The sequence below is a fragment of the Aedes albopictus genome, chromosome 1 (genome assembly GCF_035046485.1).
Source record: "Aedes albopictus strain Foshan chromosome 1, AalbF5, whole genome shotgun sequence".
NCBI lineage: Eukaryota > Metazoa > Arthropoda > Insecta > Diptera > Culicidae > Aedes > Aedes albopictus.
The window spans coordinates 188,201,905-188,222,610 of record NC_085136.1 but is presented as its reverse complement, the minus strand read 5'-3'; the positions used below and the strand labels follow the sequence as shown (position 1 = coordinate 188,222,610).

General features: G+C 39.5%; 2 protein-coding genes across 8 annotated transcripts in view; one reads left to right on the top strand and one right to left on the bottom strand.

Annotated features, from left to right (window-relative positions):
• Positions 1-17,023, top strand: part of LOC109423133 (microtubule-associated protein RP/EB family member 1) — a 30,638-nt gene extending 13,615 nt beyond the window's left edge. For 3 of the 7 annotated variants that reach the window (XM_019698055.3, XM_019698054.3, XM_019698051.3), the window contains exons 2-7: positions 6,761-6,948; positions 9,643-9,936; positions 10,151-10,495; positions 15,253-15,426; positions 15,532-15,552; positions 16,686-17,023. In XM_019698055.3, coding sequence (XP_019553600.3) covers positions 6,768-6,948; positions 9,643-9,936; positions 10,151-10,495; positions 15,253-15,426; positions 15,532-15,552; positions 16,686-16,909 — 1,239 coding nt within the window. In that variant the 5' untranslated portion in view covers positions 6,761-6,767 and the 3' untranslated portion in view covers positions 16,910-17,023. The remainder of the gene's footprint in view (positions 1-6,760; positions 6,949-9,642; positions 9,937-10,150; positions 10,496-15,252; positions 15,427-15,531; positions 15,553-16,685) is intronic. The other 4 variants (XM_019698057.3, XM_019698058.3, XM_019698052.3 and 1 more) reach the window with 4 other exon arrangements.
• The window catches only part of LOC109419207 (uncharacterized), a 127,442-nt gene that overhangs the window by 60,287 nt on the left and 46,449 nt on the right, over positions 1-20,706 (bottom strand). The window lies entirely within an intron of this gene.

Sequence of the window (20,706 nt, the reverse complement as noted above, 5' to 3'; positions counted from 1 at the left end):
TCCTTTTGGAAACCCTTAGGGGATTCCTTAGCCTAAATAGTGCGACCTTTTAGTCGAACTTGATAGCCTTTGAAGCTTCTAAAATCGGTATCAAAATTGATACTTTGTTGTCCTTCAATGACAATGGAATTGCGAATATATTTCAACCGAATCTTGCGTTTGATTTTATTCGGACATTATCGATCGTAATGCATAAAATTATTACCAAATCGTGTATTAATAAAAAAAAACTCAAAATTCTAATAGAATCCTAATAGATCCTGATTCTAATAAATAGTAGTCTGACAAAATCCTGCTTAAAATTATGACAGAATAACGATGTATATTTAAAAATTGAAGAGTTCCTGAAAATGTGATTTAACGATCGGCTTAACCATCTGATCAGCTTCATAGTCCAGATATGATATGTTATTTTGTTGAAGATCACGTTTTCTAGATTTAACGCTCCCAAGCCCTCAAATTGAAATCCATTATCACGAGTGATGCAAAAAGCATTCGAATCATAAAGCAAATTCATGCTTTGTTGATTGATGTGATACCGATCTCATCCCTTAAAGCTCTAAAGCTAAACAAAAACCAAAAAGAGTACCGCAGCTTGTCAGTTCACTATAACATCACGATCTCACATAACCAGTTGCCTGTTCTTTCAAAAAAGCCTGTCTCAAGAAACGTGCAAGCAGCTTACGAGCTACTACTGTCGTTCCCTTTGCATATTTTCAGACTTAGCCATTTTCCACTTATCGTACCGGAGGAGAAGCCTAGAGCCGAAAGATGATACGCAAATACTTCAGGCCCAGAGCGAGCGGCGAGAAAACATCAGCCGCAACATGATTTATCCGCCCCGCAAGAAGTGCATTTACAAAAGTGGATTTTAACGAGTCTTCTTCCGATATGGATTAGACGTTCATTTTTGTGGATTATACATGTTTACCATCGAACGACAAAAAAGAAGCCGTCTGAAAAGCACGGCCTCCCTGCGTACACGTTCTTGTGCCTTACACGTGAGAACACATGGGAGATGAAGCTTCCGAAGGCGGGGATATGTTTGAAGCGAAGGTTCAGTGACATATAGGCGTTTTGATTGTGAAAGCTTTAAAGAAGCTTGGCCAAGAGGTTTTCACACTGTAATAAAATAATAAAACATAAGACGAATTAAGCATCACACTGACTTAAACATGCAGCTACATTCATTTTATGTGTTGTTATTATATTTATTATTCGTGATGAAGTGTGAGCAAGAAATCGAGAGTCTCGTAAGAATTTAATGTACAGTTGTATTTTTTTTTTTGTAGAGCACCGGTATAAACCGAATAAAAATAAACCAGGTTCTTTCCTAGTGATTTTATAGCAGCATTTATATACAACTGTAGGTTAAAATCATGAAGGGGCTGATGTGATTTCCTGGTTCTCTATTTTTTGTAATAATTAATCCATTGTATTTGAAACGAGATTCTCAACTCAACACGATTGCGTGGTTTGGTTATCCTTCAGGTTGGGAACTATGGTACACAATGCCATATTTCGAATTCTCTGCAACAAATTCAAATACGCTGAACAGGACCCAACGTGTGAAGTAAAATGCCATTTCACATTTTTTGTTAAGTCCAAGTTTATTTTTTTAACTTTTTACATATGGATGTTTAACAAAACCGATGGACTTGTGGTTTGTAAGATAAGCAGAAATATCCCTAGGTTTATATTCAAGGGTTTCCTTATACCCCAATGGTCCCTAATGATTTGTGGGTATGTTTAGCATTGTTTTTGTGTTGGATAATTTTACCCCATGAGTGCCTTTTTGAACCGTACTCCTCCAACGATACTTTTTACATAGCGATTTCCCAAGTGTCACCCAAGTGTCAGTGTTTGATTGATAACACAAAGAGCAATTTAAGAAGACAGGTAAAACCCATTGGGTAGGTACTCACTCAGTCATGCTTAGATCATTTCAGCGGAAATAATGGGCTTGCCGTACCAAAATCACGAAGCACTTATTAATGATTATGGTTGGGTAGATTGTTCCAAAGTGAGTGGTGGCGTACTTCACGTGAATCGGATTCGTAAACGGAAACAATCACTTGAATCCGTTTGTCTTTTGTCACGTTTCTATGTAATCTAATACCAGATAACACATGAATGATACAAACAATCTTATTTCTCAGCTCATTATTTTGTTTTGGTTTGGCTAATATTTACTGTTTTAGATATGTCGTAAAACTACACTAGAAACATATAAAGGTACTTTATCGGAATACATAATCTCTTCGGTCGTTTCTGTGTATATTAATAATCATTCAGGCTATGCCCAGGGTGGCCCCTGCAATGGACATGACTAATCAAAAATCGGCTATATGCTTACGTGAAAGCCAGAAAAGCATGAAACTATTAGCTTACATACACAGAAAAAAAAAATCTGTCAATTTATGTGATTTATGATGCACAAAATTGGAGCGTTTACATAACATGTCATGTTAATTTCGTGGTGTGACATATAAACTTGCAGGGCCAGTATAAATGCTGAGATGTCCCATCCCATTTTTAACTTAAGGTACACCGGAGCAAGATGAAACGCGAAGTTTTGAAATAGATTCAAATTTGGGAAGTTTCATTCAAAAACTATGTATTATGACAGACATTTAAACTGTTTATCATGACTGAATAATACAAACTTTAAACGCTAATTCATTTTACCTCACCCGTTTCAATTTGCCCCGGTGTACCTTATTCCATTATTTGGAAAGCTTGGGCCACATGGCCCTTACCTTACTCTACCGATCAGACTAAGGCCAGAGTGGCCTCTGCTGTGCATAGTAGCCGTCTCCAATCCACTCGATCCATGGCTGTGTGTCTCCAGTTCCGTACTCTGCGAAGGGTCCGCAGATCGTCCTCCACTTGATCGTCCCACCTAGCCCGTGGCGCACCAAGTCTTCTTGTACTGGTCGGATGACTCTCGAGAACCATTTTAGTCGGGTTGCTATCCGACATCCTGATGACATGACCCGCCCACCGTAGCCTCCCGATTTTCGCAATATGGACGATGGTTGGTTCTCTCAGCAGCTGCTCAGCAGCTCGTGGTTCATTCGCCTTCTCCAAGTCCCGTGGTGCATCTGCACGTAGAAGGTACGCAACACCTTCGTTCGGGGGCAACACCTTCCAAGGGCGCGTTGGTCCTCTGCGCGTAGGGTTCATGCTTTGTGCCCATAGAGGACTACCGGTCTAATCAGCGTTTTGTTGATAGTTAACTCCGTGTGACGGCGAACTTTATTCGATCGTAGAGTTTTGCGGAGTCCAAAGTAGGCTCGACTTTTTGCTACTATGCGTTTCTGAATTTCTCTGCTGGTGTCGTTGTCGGTGTTCACCAGTGAGCCCAAGTACACGAATTTTTCAACCGCCTCAAGTTCATCACCGTCGATAGAAACTCGGGGTGGCGGGCGCGGTGATTCCTTCCGAGAGGCCTTTGCCATTATGTACTTTGTCTTCGACACATGTATAACTAATTCGATTCGCCTGGCTACACTCTTTAGTCGGATGTATGTTTCCGCCATCGTCTCAAATTTACGATATTATATCATCAGCGAAATCAAGCAGCTCAACGAACTTCTTGAGAATCGTCCAAGGAATCGTCCCACTCGTGTTTATCCCCACTCTCCTTATTTCACCCTCTAACGCAATCCGGGGATCTAACGGAAATCCGTATTTGTGCACAATCTGCCATAGCTGTTCTCGATCGATTGTATTGTATGCCGATTTGAAATCGATGAACAAGTGATATGTGGGCACGTTGTATTCGCGGCATTTCTGCAACACCTGGCGGATGGCGAACATTTGATCCATTGTAGCGCGTTCACCCATGAATCCAGCCTGATATTGCCCCACGAACTCTCTTACAATCGGTGATAGACGGCGGGATAGGACGGCGGGATTTAAGTGAGTATCTTGTAGGCAGCGCTCAGTAACCCAACCAGCTACAGTTGCCACATGGCCCTAACGAACCCGAAATCATTTGTACGTTGGTTTTTCATTTATATAACTTTTAATATTATGTTAGTTTAGGGTGCTGAAGTTTACTGTTTTGTGGTTAGGGAAAGGATTCAGGGTGCAGATTTGACGAAGCTAGGGGTGAAGACTTGACGGAAGGTAGGAATTATGTGCTAATTATGGACCTTGCGCCTATAATGGACCTGCTACAGAAAAACCCAAATATAAATGCCTAAATCAACTGAATTCATGCAACTTCCACCGGAGGACATCAATAGCATTACGCAACACAGGCACCGTCGGCGGCGAGGCACATAACATGGAAATCAAATGGGGAGTAGCCGCCAAGAACTTTGTAAATAAGCTTGTAATGGACCCCGACATCATCCTCTTTAGCGCCCATCTTATCGACGTTGTCCTCTTTCGCATTGCCCGGGATCCAGCAATGTGAAGGGACCCAAGCTATGGTGACGGTGTATGAGCGTATAGACAAATCACTTAAGACTTAGCGGATTCCATTCAGGAAGTACGCCAACAGCTTATATTGTCGAAAAACATGAACAGTGCAAATATACTCTAAGGTCGAATACACCGTTTCCCTAGCTTGGCTCTCGCGACCCTCCAGTCAGTTATCATCCCGCTTATCTATAACAATCGAAGCGTGCCTTCAAGCTGTTGGGAGATCGCGAAACGAAGGTTGGGAAACAATGGTCTAATATAAGCTCAGCAGCGTATACTGAACTGCATTTTTTTTCATGAGACAATCATCTAATATTGTAAAGATAGAGGCTGGAACAGAAGCCCTTGGGAAGCTCCATGTATTTAGTTTATTCACGAAATTGCAAAGTCGTCATGACCAAAGCCTCTCAAACAGTAAATTATACAAACATTAATCCAAAATCGGTTCAAGGTTACTTTTGTGTAGTTTGTCTCCGGCATCAATAACATCGACAAGTCAAAGACATCAACACAAAATGAAGCAAATGATCTGTTGATATCAAAAACATTGAGCCGATTTGATGCTTCTAAGCACAGGAAAGCTGAATTTCTGAAGAAAGCAACGCAAGTTATTCATTTCTTTGCTTTTCCGTAAACAAAACTATTTGCCACTAGATGCAACCCATTTGCCCAGTCGATACGATGCCACTCACCAGTTTTCATAGCCAAGGTTAAATTCTTAGACCGCTCATGACTACCGATCGAACCGGAGCGGACCTGGTGTGGTGGTTAGAACACAAGAATATCACGCCGAGGACCTGGGATCGAATCCCACTCCCGACATACTCACAAAATGTGGGTTCTTCCTTCGGAAGGGAAGTAAAGCGTGGGTCCCGAGATGAACTAGCCTAGGGTTCTTCTAAGTCTCGTTAAAAAAATACCGATCGAACCTGGTGCCCTAAACACCGTGGGTTTTTCGGCACTCGCTATACTCTGTTGTTCAGAATGATCACGTGACAGCCACAGCTGCACGTTACGCCAAGAAGAAGAAGAAGTAGAAGAAGAAAATTCATGTTAAAGTCGTCGCAGAGATTCTCGGAGAAAAATATAGACTTCTCCAGAAATTATAAACACACTAATGGTTGCCTGCCATTTTAATTTGAGTGCGTTATCCAGTCTTATAAGGTCATGTAATTGATATTTTAACGATGCAAGTAATAGTAACTTTGTTGCCGTTTAGTGCTAAAGATTGAAAATTGAAGGGGTTAGAAGCAAAGGGGTGTAAGTGACAAAATCCCTTTTTCGAGTTAAGGTTTAAAGATTTTCATAAATTTTTTATCCCATTCAAAATGTATGAAGTTTCAAAATCGACTCAATTTTCTTCGATTTATTATAATTTTTCTAAGCACGTCTGTGACAACCCTATTTTCACCTAATGGATCTGACAGAGCCAACATCTATCGTGTATCCACAATCACAAAGCATTGGATACACGAATGTTAGCATACAAGTTGTTGGATTCTCAAACATGGCGGCCTCGCACCCTGGTGATAAACAAAATCTTAAAAAAGTTCATAAAAGTTTAAAATCTGAAGATTTTTTTTGGTATCATCAGCTCAAGTCGACAAAATGGTAACTTAAACCCTTGTGCATCTGGGCCCTCAATTGAGCTTTGTAAATCAGAGATTATAAAATAAAAGTTGCCTTAAACGGTTAACGCATATAAAATCGTGGAATATAAAAAAAAACATCTTCAAAACGAAGCACTTCTTTTACAAACATTAAGAAAACTATTGTATTGGTTCTTAAACGATGGCAGTTATTTTAGCTGAGAAAATTTGTCAAAAACTACCATTGAACCCAAGTATTGATGACCAATTAGTCTTGTAGAGGTTTTTGAACCCGTCATAAAACCTTATATTTTTTATTTTGGTTTTAAAATGGTTCGAATAACCTCTTCTAGTCTATTTAACTAAAAAATGTTACTTGGAAAGGCCTAAAAGCAAAATGATGTGCAATTCCAAATTTGAACTAAAAAAAAGTTCTATCATGGGGTTAAATATTTTCCACCATTGATCAGAATGGGCCATTAATGCAAGGAATCTACCTAATTAATCATCTCCAAGACCATGACTGTGTGAATCGCTGTCGCGGTCATTTGTATAGCCGTCGTGCCGTGTCCGCAAAAACGCTATTCTAATTAAAAGATTGTTATCCCTTGACGCCTTAAATTCACAATGGGTTTTATGTTCCGCGCTCGATCCCCCAATCTCCGTGTCACTCTGATATTTTCCTCCGCGGACGTAAATTTCAAACATTTATGATTTTTATTCTTTTTCCTCTGCAGTCTTACAATGAGGTTGTCGTCGTCATCGCCGGTCCACCGGCTATGGTTGAAACGGCTCCCAGTTGCCTCGGTTGGCCCCATGTTGGCATGTATCTGTCTGCTGTTAGTACCGTTGGTAGCCGGAGTAGAAGAAACGGAAATTGATCTTAAAACTGCTAATCATGAGCATTGCCTAGATCATGCAATGGGTAAGTACACCGAGAGTTTCTCACTATGTATTTAAGGTGGTTCAAAAAATCGTTTTTACTCACACCGCTCTTTCGATTTGTAACCAGATTCTACGCTTTCTCCCAAAATTGAGCTGATTTGGTTGGAAATTGAGAGTGCACAAGGCCTTCAAAGTTTGTATGGGAATTACTATGAGCAAACGATGTTTTTCATTCAATCGACCGTAGCATTACCCCAAGTACCCTATAGGGTAAGTTGACGCTTGGTACTCCTAGGCTACTCTATCGGTGAAGTTGTACTGAAGACCGCATTCAAATCGAATGCCTGATTAATGAATTATCGATTCTTATGCATCTGGAGAAACTTGAACAGGGATCCTACAGCTTCCTACCCGGCAACATTGCTGCATATGGCGCCAAAGATAGCGCACAAAAATCATGTTTCACTGCAAAATGCAGTGATGCCCATCGAATAGTATGAACATCATGAGCAAAGATGTTCATTCTGGATAAAAACGGTAACTAATTAATGAAGCTTCCGATTTGAATGAGGTCTTCGGAGAAGTTGTTGTTGATAAAGTGGCCTAGGCATACTAGGGGTCAACTAACCCTCTAGGCCATTTGGGAAATGGTACGATCGATTGAATGAAAAACATCGTTTTCTCATAGTAATTCCAATACAAACTTTGAAGGCCTTGTGCACTCCTAATTTTCTACCAAATCACCTCAAATTTTGGGAGAAGGCATGGAATCTGGTTACGAATCGAATAAGCGGTGTGGAGCAAAAACGATTTTTGGAACCACTATTCTATATCTTTATTCCTCAAGAAGAAATTTGTTTCTTAAAATTTCAAAAACGCGAGAAAAACTTCAATATTTGTTGTACCTATAAGCACAGATATGTGGCCATTCACAAAAAGCACAACGACCATATCTAATTGTTTGGTGCTGTTTTTACCCCAGTATCAAGGTTTTCAATCAGTGTGCTTAGGGTCAAAATAAAAATGTTCGTTCATTAACGTAATGTTCAATACATTCAATTCAACATCATGTAGCAAAAACCAAATTAATTCATTCATTACGATTCAGTCAGCAATTAAAAGCCAATTGAGTGTTCAACGAACGATGTACGCGGTGTATTCTAAGATACATGCTGATGGGCGTTAACACACGCAAGGTTCACGTGGGTAAAGTTAGTTCTACTGCACTTTCGGCAAACTCCGACACAATACTACTTGACCTTGGTAATGATGTCATGATTTAACAGACGCCGGAAGACTTTACGATGGCATCTGGTTTTCTGCTATTTGAAGCGAGTATAATCCGTAGCGTGGATATAGATACGCAAATTACAGTTGGGTCTCCAATTGAACAGAATCGCCCACTTGACATCTATCTCTTTGATGATTTATCGATTGCTTACGATTCAAAGAAAATGAAGTTTCGTGAATCAAAAATAGATGATTTATAGCAAATCTTCAAAAGTTATGATTGTTCAGACAACAGCATCTAATGGATGACTCGCTTTCATTGTATCACAGTCTGCTTTGTGATAGGGTTTGGGGCCATTAGGGCAAAGGGGCAATTTTGGGCAGTTGCTACTATAACTCAGTCAATTTCAAGCCAATTGACATGTATTTTTGTACACTGCTAGATACTGTGCGTATCTCACCCTATCTTAAAACCAAGTCAATTGGTTCAAAATTGACTGAGTTCATCAGCAAGTGCTCAAAATAAGGCCCCTGCTCAAATAGTTCCAGACCGTATACGTAAAAAGAGATAGTAGAGTAAGGTGGTAAAAATATGTTTAGCTCTTTCTTTGTGAATTTTGTGGGGACGCTAAACAGGCAACAAAATCTAATAAGCGTCTTCACATTTTTTTGAATCTTTGAAAACACATAGTTGATTACAAAACCACCAGTAAACCTTACGACAATCGGAAATAGTCAGTTTATATTCCACGGGTTCAGGCCCCACATTAGAGGAGCAAATTTTCAACAACTATGACCCCTATATCCAACTGTGTCCAACGAGACTTGTAGAGTTGGAAACAATACGACGAGTGCCGAATAAGTTGAGTTTTGCAACGAGTTTAATAAATATTACGCCTTGGATCATTTTAGCCCCGAAATGCATTTCAAACCATGTTCCCACAATGGCTGCTTGTATGGCTTTGTGTGGTGATTGACCTGAGAAGACTGTTTCCATGTTGAACAATTCATGTCAAAACCAGCATCTGGAATGAACATAATGTTATGTATGGATATACGAAACTACAAGCATTATATTTAGAAGCACTATGTCCTATTGTGATGGAAATAAGGATAAAACGGAGTTATGAGGCCTATTTTTTCACAAACGCGTAATCTGTCTGTGTAATAGGATTCAGGACCAATTGGGCAGGTGGCCTATTCTGGGAAGTTTTCCGCTATAACTCAGTCAAATTTATAACAAATGATTCGAATTTTTGTACATTTGTATGTATCTCACCGTGTACAAACGCAATAAGTCATTTGGTGTGAAATTGACTGTGTTATAGAAGGATAGGACCCTGTATAAATGGTCCCGCATCCTATGGCTTCCCTTTCCATAATTTTCTTGTTGGGTTCGTGAAGAACATCGTCGTTTTTCTCTGTTTCAAAAGTATGATTTCAATTTTTATTATGAAAAATAAAACGTTTCCAGTATATTTAATATTTCAATTTATCTAAACAGATGCTAATTACGGGCACATTACATCACATTTGATGCTTGCGAAGAAACACAAGCAAAACAAGTCACACCCCAAGAAGTATGTCGATGAAAATGTAGATGGATTCCATCAAGCAACGGAGAAGAAATCGATCTACGACAAGAAGTACTTCGATTATCTACCGGTGGAGCAGAAAGGCGCATCCGAGCCAACATACGAGGCTGGTTTCGTGAAACGAACCAACAGCAGGAGACTTCGAAGGGATACTGAAGGCTTGACTGAAGGCGTTGTAGGGCAGCCAAGAACGAAACGACAAAGTTAGTCCAAATGCAATTATTAATATTATTTTAATTAATATTTATGAGGCTTTCAGCCGCTGGCTGATTCATCTCTGAACTCTGAGTTTGTTCTAATGCATATAGTTTAGAATACTTTTCAAGAACAGAACTGCATAAAGCCTTGACCAAGTCGAAAACAAACCTTCATTAGGTTGAGTAATATACATATACATTTTTCTTGCGTTCTCCACAGGTTGGACCATGTATCAAATACCCGCTTTCCAGACCATACCGACAATAATCCAACCGGGCAGTATTGCATACAACCCCTACCACAGGCCATCGTTGAACAATCATTACCTACCGCCACAAGCTGTGCGTCCAATACCTTTGCCGGCGAACCCTAATCAGATACCGGATAGAACGTACCTGCCTGTCAACACGCCAAGGCCACAACAACCTGCCGATCCAACAGGTACGTTTGATTTTGGAAATCGTTTTGGACCAAATGTGTTTGCATTCGACACAGTGTACGATACAAACGTTGACACCAATTACATTCTGTATCGGGGGCCACGACCAATCGGCGGTTTTCAAGGTGAGTTGACATTTATTTCGTAGTTTCTGCCTAGAAACTAATAGTGCATTGTTGAACAATTATGAAGACTAGGAATAGGGCCCAGATTTCCGAAACGGTAAACGCGCGGTAATTTTGAAAGGCCATGTCTAGTGCCATGTTGAGAGCGATCGGTTCGATTCCCGGTCGGTCCAGAGACATTTCTTGATGGAAATTTGTTGGGATTCCTCTATGTTAAAATTTCCGTGCCTGCCATACGGTATACAAATGCAAAATGGTAATGGCCAGAGGAAGTTCTCAGCTAATTTGGTCCAATTAATCGAAACCGGAATGGACAAGGTATGTCTTGATCTACAGATTCCTTAGGGTGATGATTTAAGAAGTCACACCTCGAATTTCAAGAGCAAGTCTTAAGAGCCAAATGTCGGTTGGCGCGGGTTTGACTGAAAAGTTGATCGATTGGGTACCCTGGAGGTGACTAATCGATCAACTTTTCAGTTCATACCATGATTTGGTTCTACAGATTTGTGTTCTTGAAAATTTGAGGTGTGGCTTCGTCATCACAAGCAGAACAATAGGTATTTGTTTCGGATTTACCAAGAGGCCATATTAGCGACACCAACCCTCAGTTGATGCACATACCAACTATGTTGGTTTTTACTTTTTTCACGTTTTTATCACATTGTCTCATTACATAGGGGCTGTTCATAAACCACGTAGACCGAAATTTGGCCATCTCAGACCCCCCTCCCCCCTTGTAGACTTTTGTCCATACAAAAATTTTGAAATTTGTATGGAGCGTAGACTTTGGCCAGACTCCCCCTCCCCCCAAAAAGTCTACGTGGTTTATGAACAGCCCCATAGTTACATAGCGTATCTGCTATGACTCGGGTGGACGTGAATATCATAATCATATCTCAAAACGATCAAATTTTGATGTCATATCTTAATATGATATTGGTTGGATTTTCAAAAAGTTGCCAAATATCTGCTCAATATCTCATCGTGATATGATTTCAAAATTAGTACTTAATTTGATCTTCAGAAAGCCTTGTGCAATCCCCTGTATAAATGCCGAAATTTTCTAGCATTGGATGTATAATTTCATTATGCGCCGTCCTCAAATTATGTAATACTTCAGGGGATAGGGAATTAATAATTTACGTTAAGCTTCAGGGGAAAAGGGGATACAGCCTAGCGTTACCACCCATACAAACTAGTTGGAGTTTTCATATAAAAATCGCATTATGGATGCCCCCAGATTCTAATGAACCAACCACTGCCAACCACCGAGTTCAAAATGCTTAAGTTGCAAGAAATGGTGAAAACATTAACACAGAAGTTTGGATCACTACCTTTGTAGCAATTCGTAGCATTGGCATTAATATGGAATCTCCTAGAGAAAAGTGCTCTTTTAGTTTAGGAAAATATTCAATTCTCAATTGAGCTTTAATTTATTTTTATTTTACATGCTATCGCTTCAGTTTGCAAATTTTGGGTGAAAACTGTATTAATATTCTGCAACAGAACATTTATCATTGGAAAATCTGAAAAACACTGTTCAAGATAAAAATTAGCAGCCAAGGGCTGAAAGTGTCTATAATATAGTTAAATCAATCAATCAAAAATAGCTCTTCACATTTCCATCTGCAACATCCAGAAATCGAGAGATCTGGATATTACTGCTCAAGATCAAAATCAGTTCTTTCACACCTTCATCTATAACATCCGAAAATTGTAAGATCTAAAAATAAACTATTCAAGATCAAAATTAATTCTTTCACACATTCATCTACAACATAACGCGATCAAGCCAGCACAACTACCATGAGCTGCAAACACCATGCAAAACGTAGAACTTGATGCTCTTGTTAGCTCCTGATTCCAGATATGAGTCGTAGCAGGGTACGAAAAACGGATCATGTCGAAAAACAAACGCTTTGTCCTAAGCGGTGCATGTTGGTAACAAAGGCGCTCCGCAACAAACGCATGTCAAGCAATGAGAGCAATAAAACAAACATCGCTTGCCGTGCGTGTGCCGATATTTCGGATTTTCTGCTGAAATTTTCGACTCACATCATCGAATTCATGAGCATTTGGACGAATTAAGACTCTTGCCATGCTCAGAGTCGAGTTTCAGTTGTAAAACAATGCGAAAATCACGATATGAATAGAACGAGACAAATATTCCTACCGTTTTTGTTGTGAACAAACTCGGGAGCGATTTTGTCATTATCTGCTAACGAAAAAACAAAGCGTTGTTGCCGTGCCTTCCTTGTTGCCTATTTTTCGCTTGTGATGCCATATTCTGCGTACACTGAGTCGTAGTGCAGTGATAATGTCACTGCTCATAAATCACAAGGTCATACGTTCGATTTTGGTCGCGGTCATGTTTCTTTTTTAACTCTAATTCATCTGTCAGATCATTTTTTTGATATTGGTTTGATGTTCTTCTGTCCAGACCACCCCAAATATTAGTTTGATATTTTAATATCTAAATGAGATTTTATTATGTTCTTCCCCATACTAACTTTTGATCTTTTATCTCTTATGTCAAACAACCCAATAGCCAATTATGATCTTGAGTACTTCACTGAGTAATATCTAATGATGATATTGTTTTGATTTTTCTTCTACTCGGGTAATTATATCGTAAAACAACACTTTAGATATTATAAGAGGCACTTCCGCCCTCCTTCCAAAGCTGCTCCTCTTTTTTCTTACATGAATTCTCCATTATATAGAAGAGCTTTATTTACACCTACGGAACGCTAAAGATTTAAACATTCACAAGGGCCATTTTCCTTAAATTTGTGAATGGGCAAACATATGAAAAAAAAAACTTTTTCACACGACTATAGACGCAAAAAATGGAATATTTACTAATTCGATTGTGCTAAAATTTGTAAGAGTGTAAACATCTACAATCACCATTGTTTCCTGACCTTGTGACCCTGGTGACCCTAGTGGTTTTAACAAATCGCAGAGGGCAAGCTTCTTGAGAAGCCATAACAATGGATAGATGAAATCAATAATGAAATCCCAGTTAACTGACCGGAAATTCCTAAAAGGCAAAGTTTGCCAAGTGATATTTAAATGTTCAAAAGAGAAGTACCGATGTTCAGATAAAGATTCTTCATCTGACACATTCCATTAGGTCATCTCGTAAATAATTCTGCTAGAGTAAAGCGGTATTTCCAACACTTGTTCTCTTGCAGATACCATGGGCGGATGCCTATATTAGGTTAGGTTGAGTTATGTTATACTTCATCAAACTGGAGCCTCTCGTGTAAATGTCTGAGCGACCCCAGATGAAGTGGTAAGCTTTGGCATCACTGCCAACAATTAGCGAAGGGCTTTGTGAAGTGTAGTATGCGATGATTTCTTAGGTTGAGTTATGTTATACTTCATCAAACTGGAGCCTCTCGTGTAAATGTCTGAGCGACCCCAGATGAAGTGGTGAGCTTTGGCATCACTGCCAACAATTAGCGAAGGGCTTTGTGAAGTGTAGTATGCGATGATTTCTTTGAAAGCATCCGTGGGGATGGTTCATCAAGCGGTAAATAAATCGAAAAATAAACTTATTTCCAGTTGAGATTTTTAACTCGGCAGCAGTCGCGTCGTGTACTGAGCGTGGTGTCGTTTAAAGTGGTTGAAGACGCGACTGCTCAAGGGTTAACAGATACCTCAATTGTGATAGCACATACATCTACTGTGTTTAAATTCATAGACGAGTGTAGCGACGATTGTTTTGTTGACCAGCGCACATACTGGAGGCATGACATGCGACTTTGCCATTTCGTTTCTGTTGAAAACAGCAAATACCTGGTTCACAAGATTGCTTAGATAGACTAGTATTTCCTAGACTAGGCAGAACAATAACGATCGAACCAAATTGTTGGCGATTGAAGAACGTCAAAGGCGAAATACACAGTGTGCAATTGTGTTAAACGCATAGATTGTAACTAAAGCTAATAAACGACATTATCATAATCCCAGTCTTATTTAGTTTTGAATGTTAGACTTAGGAAGGGTAGTAGATTATCTCAGATAAACACAACGTCATTTACCAGCTCTCTGTTACATCCCAGGCTCCATTTGCAGTTAGTTTTTTTTTAATTATTAGACACTCTTAACCATGCATACAAATACATGACACAATTTTCCCAAATGGAGAAGAACGTTCCTCTGGAGACGACCTACTGATACCTAACCATACCTTGGCAGATGCCGCCTAACTTAGTCGCATTATACCATGAGATAGGAGTTCGTGGACTCTTATCACCAAAACGAATGGTCCTAGCCAATTGAGATTATCGCTACCGATACTACACAGTCGTCTAGTCTGATCTGGGAAGGAAGTTAATATTGATGATCATAACTTCATACGGGACCGAACAGCCTTGAAACTGAACTCATCTTCAATCTTATCGACCAGTAGATATGAAGTGTAAAATAGTTTTCCATTACATTGAACTGGTTGCATATGGCACCAAACCCGCATTTGTGTTTTCATTTCGTGATGTACAGGCATATGGCCGAAAAACTCGTTAATAAAGGAAAAACAAAACATTGTGCCATCTGCAACTGGTATAAATTATAAATTGTATCATCTGCATCTGGTCTCGTCTGTTATGTTTCCATCGGGGAAATATAAGCCGCTATATTTAGCACGCGCCAAAATAAAACCATCGGCAGTGAACACCATTTGTTGGTATTTTTACACATGTTTGTTTGCACAGCCCTCTAATACCTGAGAAATCTATTTACATGTCCAGGACTTCCAGCGCCACGACCCACACCGCCAACGGCTCGGCCTCCACCGCCTCCGCAGGCGCCAACAACGACAACTAGCACCACTTCCACCGTTACGACCACCACCCCACGGCCGGTGATCCAGAACAACAGTGACGACGAGTTTGATTGGGCCTCCCTGGGTCTCTCGCCGGACGGTACGTAGCTTGTTCATATACCTAGTTGCACGGATGCGTTGCATGCTGACAGCATTAAATATTTGTTCAATTTCGTTGCTTTTTTTGCTTTTGGAATCTTTCTAGCAGCAGTTGGAACGCGAATAGGTAAATAGATTGCACTTGCTGTTTTTCGGAAATTGCACTGACCGTGGCGGTGATGCACTTGAAACAGATGCACTTCCGGTGATGTCTTGTTTCGCTTTTAGATCATAGCGATGTATAAGTAAAACTACTGTTCGCTAGGCAATGAACAACTGATGGATGCAATGAATGGGACTAGCAATTCGTAGAGTCCCTTAGAACGATCTACGCTGTAGTTTTCAAAGCTGTGCAAAATTTTCAAATATTTTTTTTAACAGGCTAAGTTTGTTAAACAAAAACAAACATGATGTTACGATTGCAGTAACATAATATACACTTGTGTGCAAGGATCATCCCGAGAAGGGCAGTGGAAGACAAATGTATTACTATAACTCAAATCATTGTTGGTGTATGCAAAAAAAATGTGATTTGTTTCATTGGAGACCACGTAGTACCCATCTCGTATCTGTGTTTAATGATTCGGGTCTGGCGGCCCCACAAGGAACTGTTAAAAACCCACTACACACTACGTTACACTACGTTGCAAATGCTGGACAAGAACCCGGCACACCTCATAGCAGGGACAGACCCTAGCTAATAGTGACGATTCCTTTAACCTTCCGTAACTCGCGCGGTTGGCCACCACGTCAGCATCACGCTAATGCTGGGTATAAAAGAGATCTTTCAACGTGTTGCACAAAATACAACAGCGCGATCGCTCGAGGGTTAAGGAAGTGAAGGTTTCTACAGGAAGACTTGAAACCTTATTACATTGTTCTTATTCAGCGTTCTTTCGCTGCTTTTAATCGATTTTTTGTGGAGGTTCAAGTTTTGCTAGTCCCATTTATTTTGTTTATTAGGGTAATTTTCCAATTGTTGCACGGCTAAAAATTTGCCAATTGTTGCACACCTCATAAGAATAACATGGAGTGTGCAACAATAGGCGAGTTTTTAGCCGTGCAACAATTGGAAAATTACCCTAGTTGTTATGTACAAGTCAGTTTGGCTTTCTCATAATGATTGTTGCTCATGTGAACCATTTCTTCCTACTGTTGAATGCCATGAAACTAAGCGAAAGCCTAACTTGTATGGAAATATTACCTGCTAATTTAAATCGACTAGAAGCGCCCGTAATCTGAAATTTGATATCTCAACAGGTGGCGATAATGGAAATAACGGTAACAACATCAATCCGAGCCGCCGAGCTCCATCAAAGTGCACGTGGGCCATAGCAAACTGCTGTAGTCAATATTCCGACAAAATCCGTTACCACTGCTTTGAGCAGAATCAGTGCTTTGGATCATTCTGGGGTGATAATGTTTGTCGAACGTACTACAAGCTGGCCTTGACCGAGATTGAGAACTACTACAATGGAATATAATTTTGCAATTTATGAAATCAACATAAACTCCATTCTGTATTATAGTCGCATGTAAAATTTTTAACCGTGTTTGTCCGCAACCAAAATTCAATAAATCGTGATCAACCCCTGAAACGATTGTATCTTATTATCCGAAAAACGAAACCATGAAATCAATTCATTAGGTAACGCAGTAACGAATCTGAAGGTGAATAAATCATTCTCCCCACCCTCAATTTCATAACGGATTATGCCGGATGAGTTAATATTTAGTCTCGTGATCCGACCTCAATGGTTATCAGGCCACCTTTTTAATAATTCCATGAAAAAAAGTTTAAATAAATAAAGCTTAATCTAACTTAATCTGCACATCGCTCAGACAGGCATCGCGCTACGTCTCCTCTCTCCGATGTAAACAAGTCTGAACGGATGGAAGGACTACAAAAAGAAGACATAAAATACCATTCGACGGAGCAAAATTGAATTTACGCAGAAGATGGTCTAAATAAGTGAATTCTTCCCAACAGTCACTCACCGTTTGCAACTGGTAGGGAGAGAATACTTCCTCCGCATTTTACACTTCAGACTTTAGGATTTAGTAGATGGGTGTTTCCCAAATTAAAAATATTGAATGAATATCTTTCTTACTTGTTATTACTGGCGTTTGATTTGAATAGCTCCTATCAGCATAGGAATCACAGCCTACATACGACCGTTACAAATCGAACGCCAGATTTGTTAGATTATATGAGCGTTTCAATAATACGTGGGAACATAACTAGATCAACCAGGTAACTTATTCTTTTTTGTGGTGTGGTGTCCCAAATGAAATGGAGTCTCAGGATTTTTTATGACAATTTATAGATTCATAGATTGTATGGTAGACACAAAAAGGTTTATTCAGATCAATTATCAAAGCGTTATCCAACAAATATCATATTTCAAATTTCAATCCATTTTGGCCATAGCTTAGGATTTGAGCTCTGCAAAAATTATATGGTAAGTGGGGGCAGGATGGGTCACCTAAGAAATGGACCCCTATAACTGTCTGAATATAAATCGCTTTTCTCTGTATTCTACCACGACTCTCAGATAAACTAGTCAGCTATGATATAAAAGTATAGAAAGGTCATAAAGTTTGAAACCTGCTTCTTGACAAGCAATTTTAAAAAACATGACCCATCTTGCCCCACCTCATTTTTACGGGGGCAAGATGGGTCAGCTATCAGAAAACTCGATTTTTCTCCAACAAAAAAAAAATATATCTTCTATTTTTTCTCTATACATCTAAGCTTCACAGACACATTAAAAGATTACAGATTACACAAAAAAAGTGTTGAAACATATCGGTAGATTATTCTCAGAACTAGAAGATTTTTGTTCAGGTAGCCATGAACGGACTTTGAAAACCTATATTTTTTGTAGGAAAATTTCAAAAATAGTTTCACAAACTCTCAGTGCTCTAATTGCTTCGATAATGTAGGTCACAGAATAGCCTTTCAATGAAGAATAAAACATTTTCAAAAACTATGCAAACATACCGAAAAATTAGGGTGACCCATCTTGCCCCGTCTACACAATACACGTAGTTATATGGAATGTATAGCATAAGGAGTATAACGAAAAAATATTTTATTTTTTTCTGTGCAAGGAACGTAAAGAATTTTCAAAACAATATATCACTTTTTTGTGTATCCACTTCGTTCATCTGGGAAAATTATTGAAAGATTCAAAAAATATATAGTACGGTTGAAAACGGTACTGACCCATCTTGCCCCCTGACCCATCTTGCCCCCACATACCATATGTTGCGATTTTTAGGTAGCAAATCTAGATGGGGATCCGACATCCGATCCACATCACATTCATCCAGTTCGGAGAAGAATTTGAGTTTTGCTTGCCAGCAGCCACATAATAATTATTATCAAAACAAACTTTAAGCGGGATATAGCTACTACACAAACTCTTTACAGCTATCCATCTCTGTGCTGTCAAATTGTGTGAGTTGCTTTAATTGCACGTTAATTCAATGCCGGAAGATGTGCAAATCGAGTAAAAGTCCCAGCCAATACAACAGCTGCTTTTATATAGTACGTTTTGTAATGTTGCCAAATACACAAAATAGCAGCGCATCGTAGCTGTTTAAAGAACACTCTTTCAGCTAGAAGCTGTGACGAAGAACCTGTTGACGGAACCACACAACTTGTTCAATGTAAAAATTATTGAGTTTGACGTTTCACAAGCTTTTGCAGCAAAATGAAGTTGGGTAAGGTTTCTTGTGGCACAATTATGAAGTCTTGTCTGGAGTAAAATAAAACGGGCAATTTTCTATGCTATTTATATATAGCAGTGTGGCAGTGAGGACATCATCGGGACCAGTGGATACAGAGATCTGGAGTTCGATTCCAAGTAGCAGTAAGTACTTTAATTATTCTATATTGAAAGCGATAATTCCAGGTCCACATGTATTGCGTCACGGTATCCATAACCGAATTATATTTAATCGATTAATTTGGGGATGCCGTATAACTATTATTTAACAACTGCGAAAAGGCTGAAAAAGCGCCTTCTCAAGATGTTATTCAGTTAGTGGTTACATAGGAGCCGAGAAAAGAGCTATGACTTGGTGGCATAGAAGCTGCTCGCACAGCATATACATGTGGATTAAGTTCGCCAGATTCATTGGTAAAGCCTGTATCCGCAATAATCGGGACACAAAAGTATGGCTGTAGCTCTGCAATGAATCAGTGAAATTGGCCAAATAATTGACTGAGAACTCTTTGATATATGTTTATTATTTGTGCCAAATTTCATCAAAATCGATGCATTACTTTCAACTGTAGATGAAAAACAAACAGACGTGGTTTTAAGCATTTTGTACAAACATGACCAATTTTCATTCGCATAATATATGGTTCTTTTAAGCTACAGTTTAAAGTTCTATGATGATAATTATGAAATTTCGTTAGCAATTGTGATACTTATAGATACACAGATGTGAAATGAACACATCTTAATATGTTATTAGGCCAAATTTGAGAAATTTTCATGTATTTATTGCAGAGTTATAGCTATATTTCTGTGTCCCGATTATTGTTTATGCAGGCTTTATAGGGCTTGCATAGAAGCTTCCGTCCATATGTACAACACAGTAACTCAGCATTAAGTCGTATTGAGGACGCTTTGTTGACGTTTACATTCACAATAAATGTTAGTTGTGTATGGATATAGGTAGCTCAATTGGTTTGGAGAAAAGATTAGCCGCTAGCCACGGATCAGGCTAATGTCAGACTTCAATCAGACTAGGGCCAGGCTACTGTTCTGCAACTAACAGGCTAATGTCAGATTACTGTCACAAACCATCAGGCTACCGGCAGACAACCATCGGAATAGTATCAGACTACTGTAAGACTACCGTCAGACTTTCAGCAGACTAGTGTCAAACTACTGTGAGGCTACGGTCAGGCTAATGTCAGACTAACGTCGAATGATACAAACAGAAGCGGGAGCTGCAGCGCCGCCCACTAAACTCGGAAGTTTCATTTGAAGTTCAACGCACTTCGCACCTCGAAATAAACATTGTGATTGTATGATTTCTCTATAGTTTTGCTGTCCCGCAAAATCCGCTTGAGAACCACTCCATTCTTCACCACGGCAAAGCAACAGCACTCCGTGGAAAACCTCGTGCATCGTAGACCACGAGGATCAGAGTACGAATAAAAATCAATTGGTTACAAAGGACGGCACGGTAAAGCGCATGCCCAGCAATACTTGGAATGTTGTGGCTGTCTAGGAGGATTCCGTGAGAGAGACTGTCA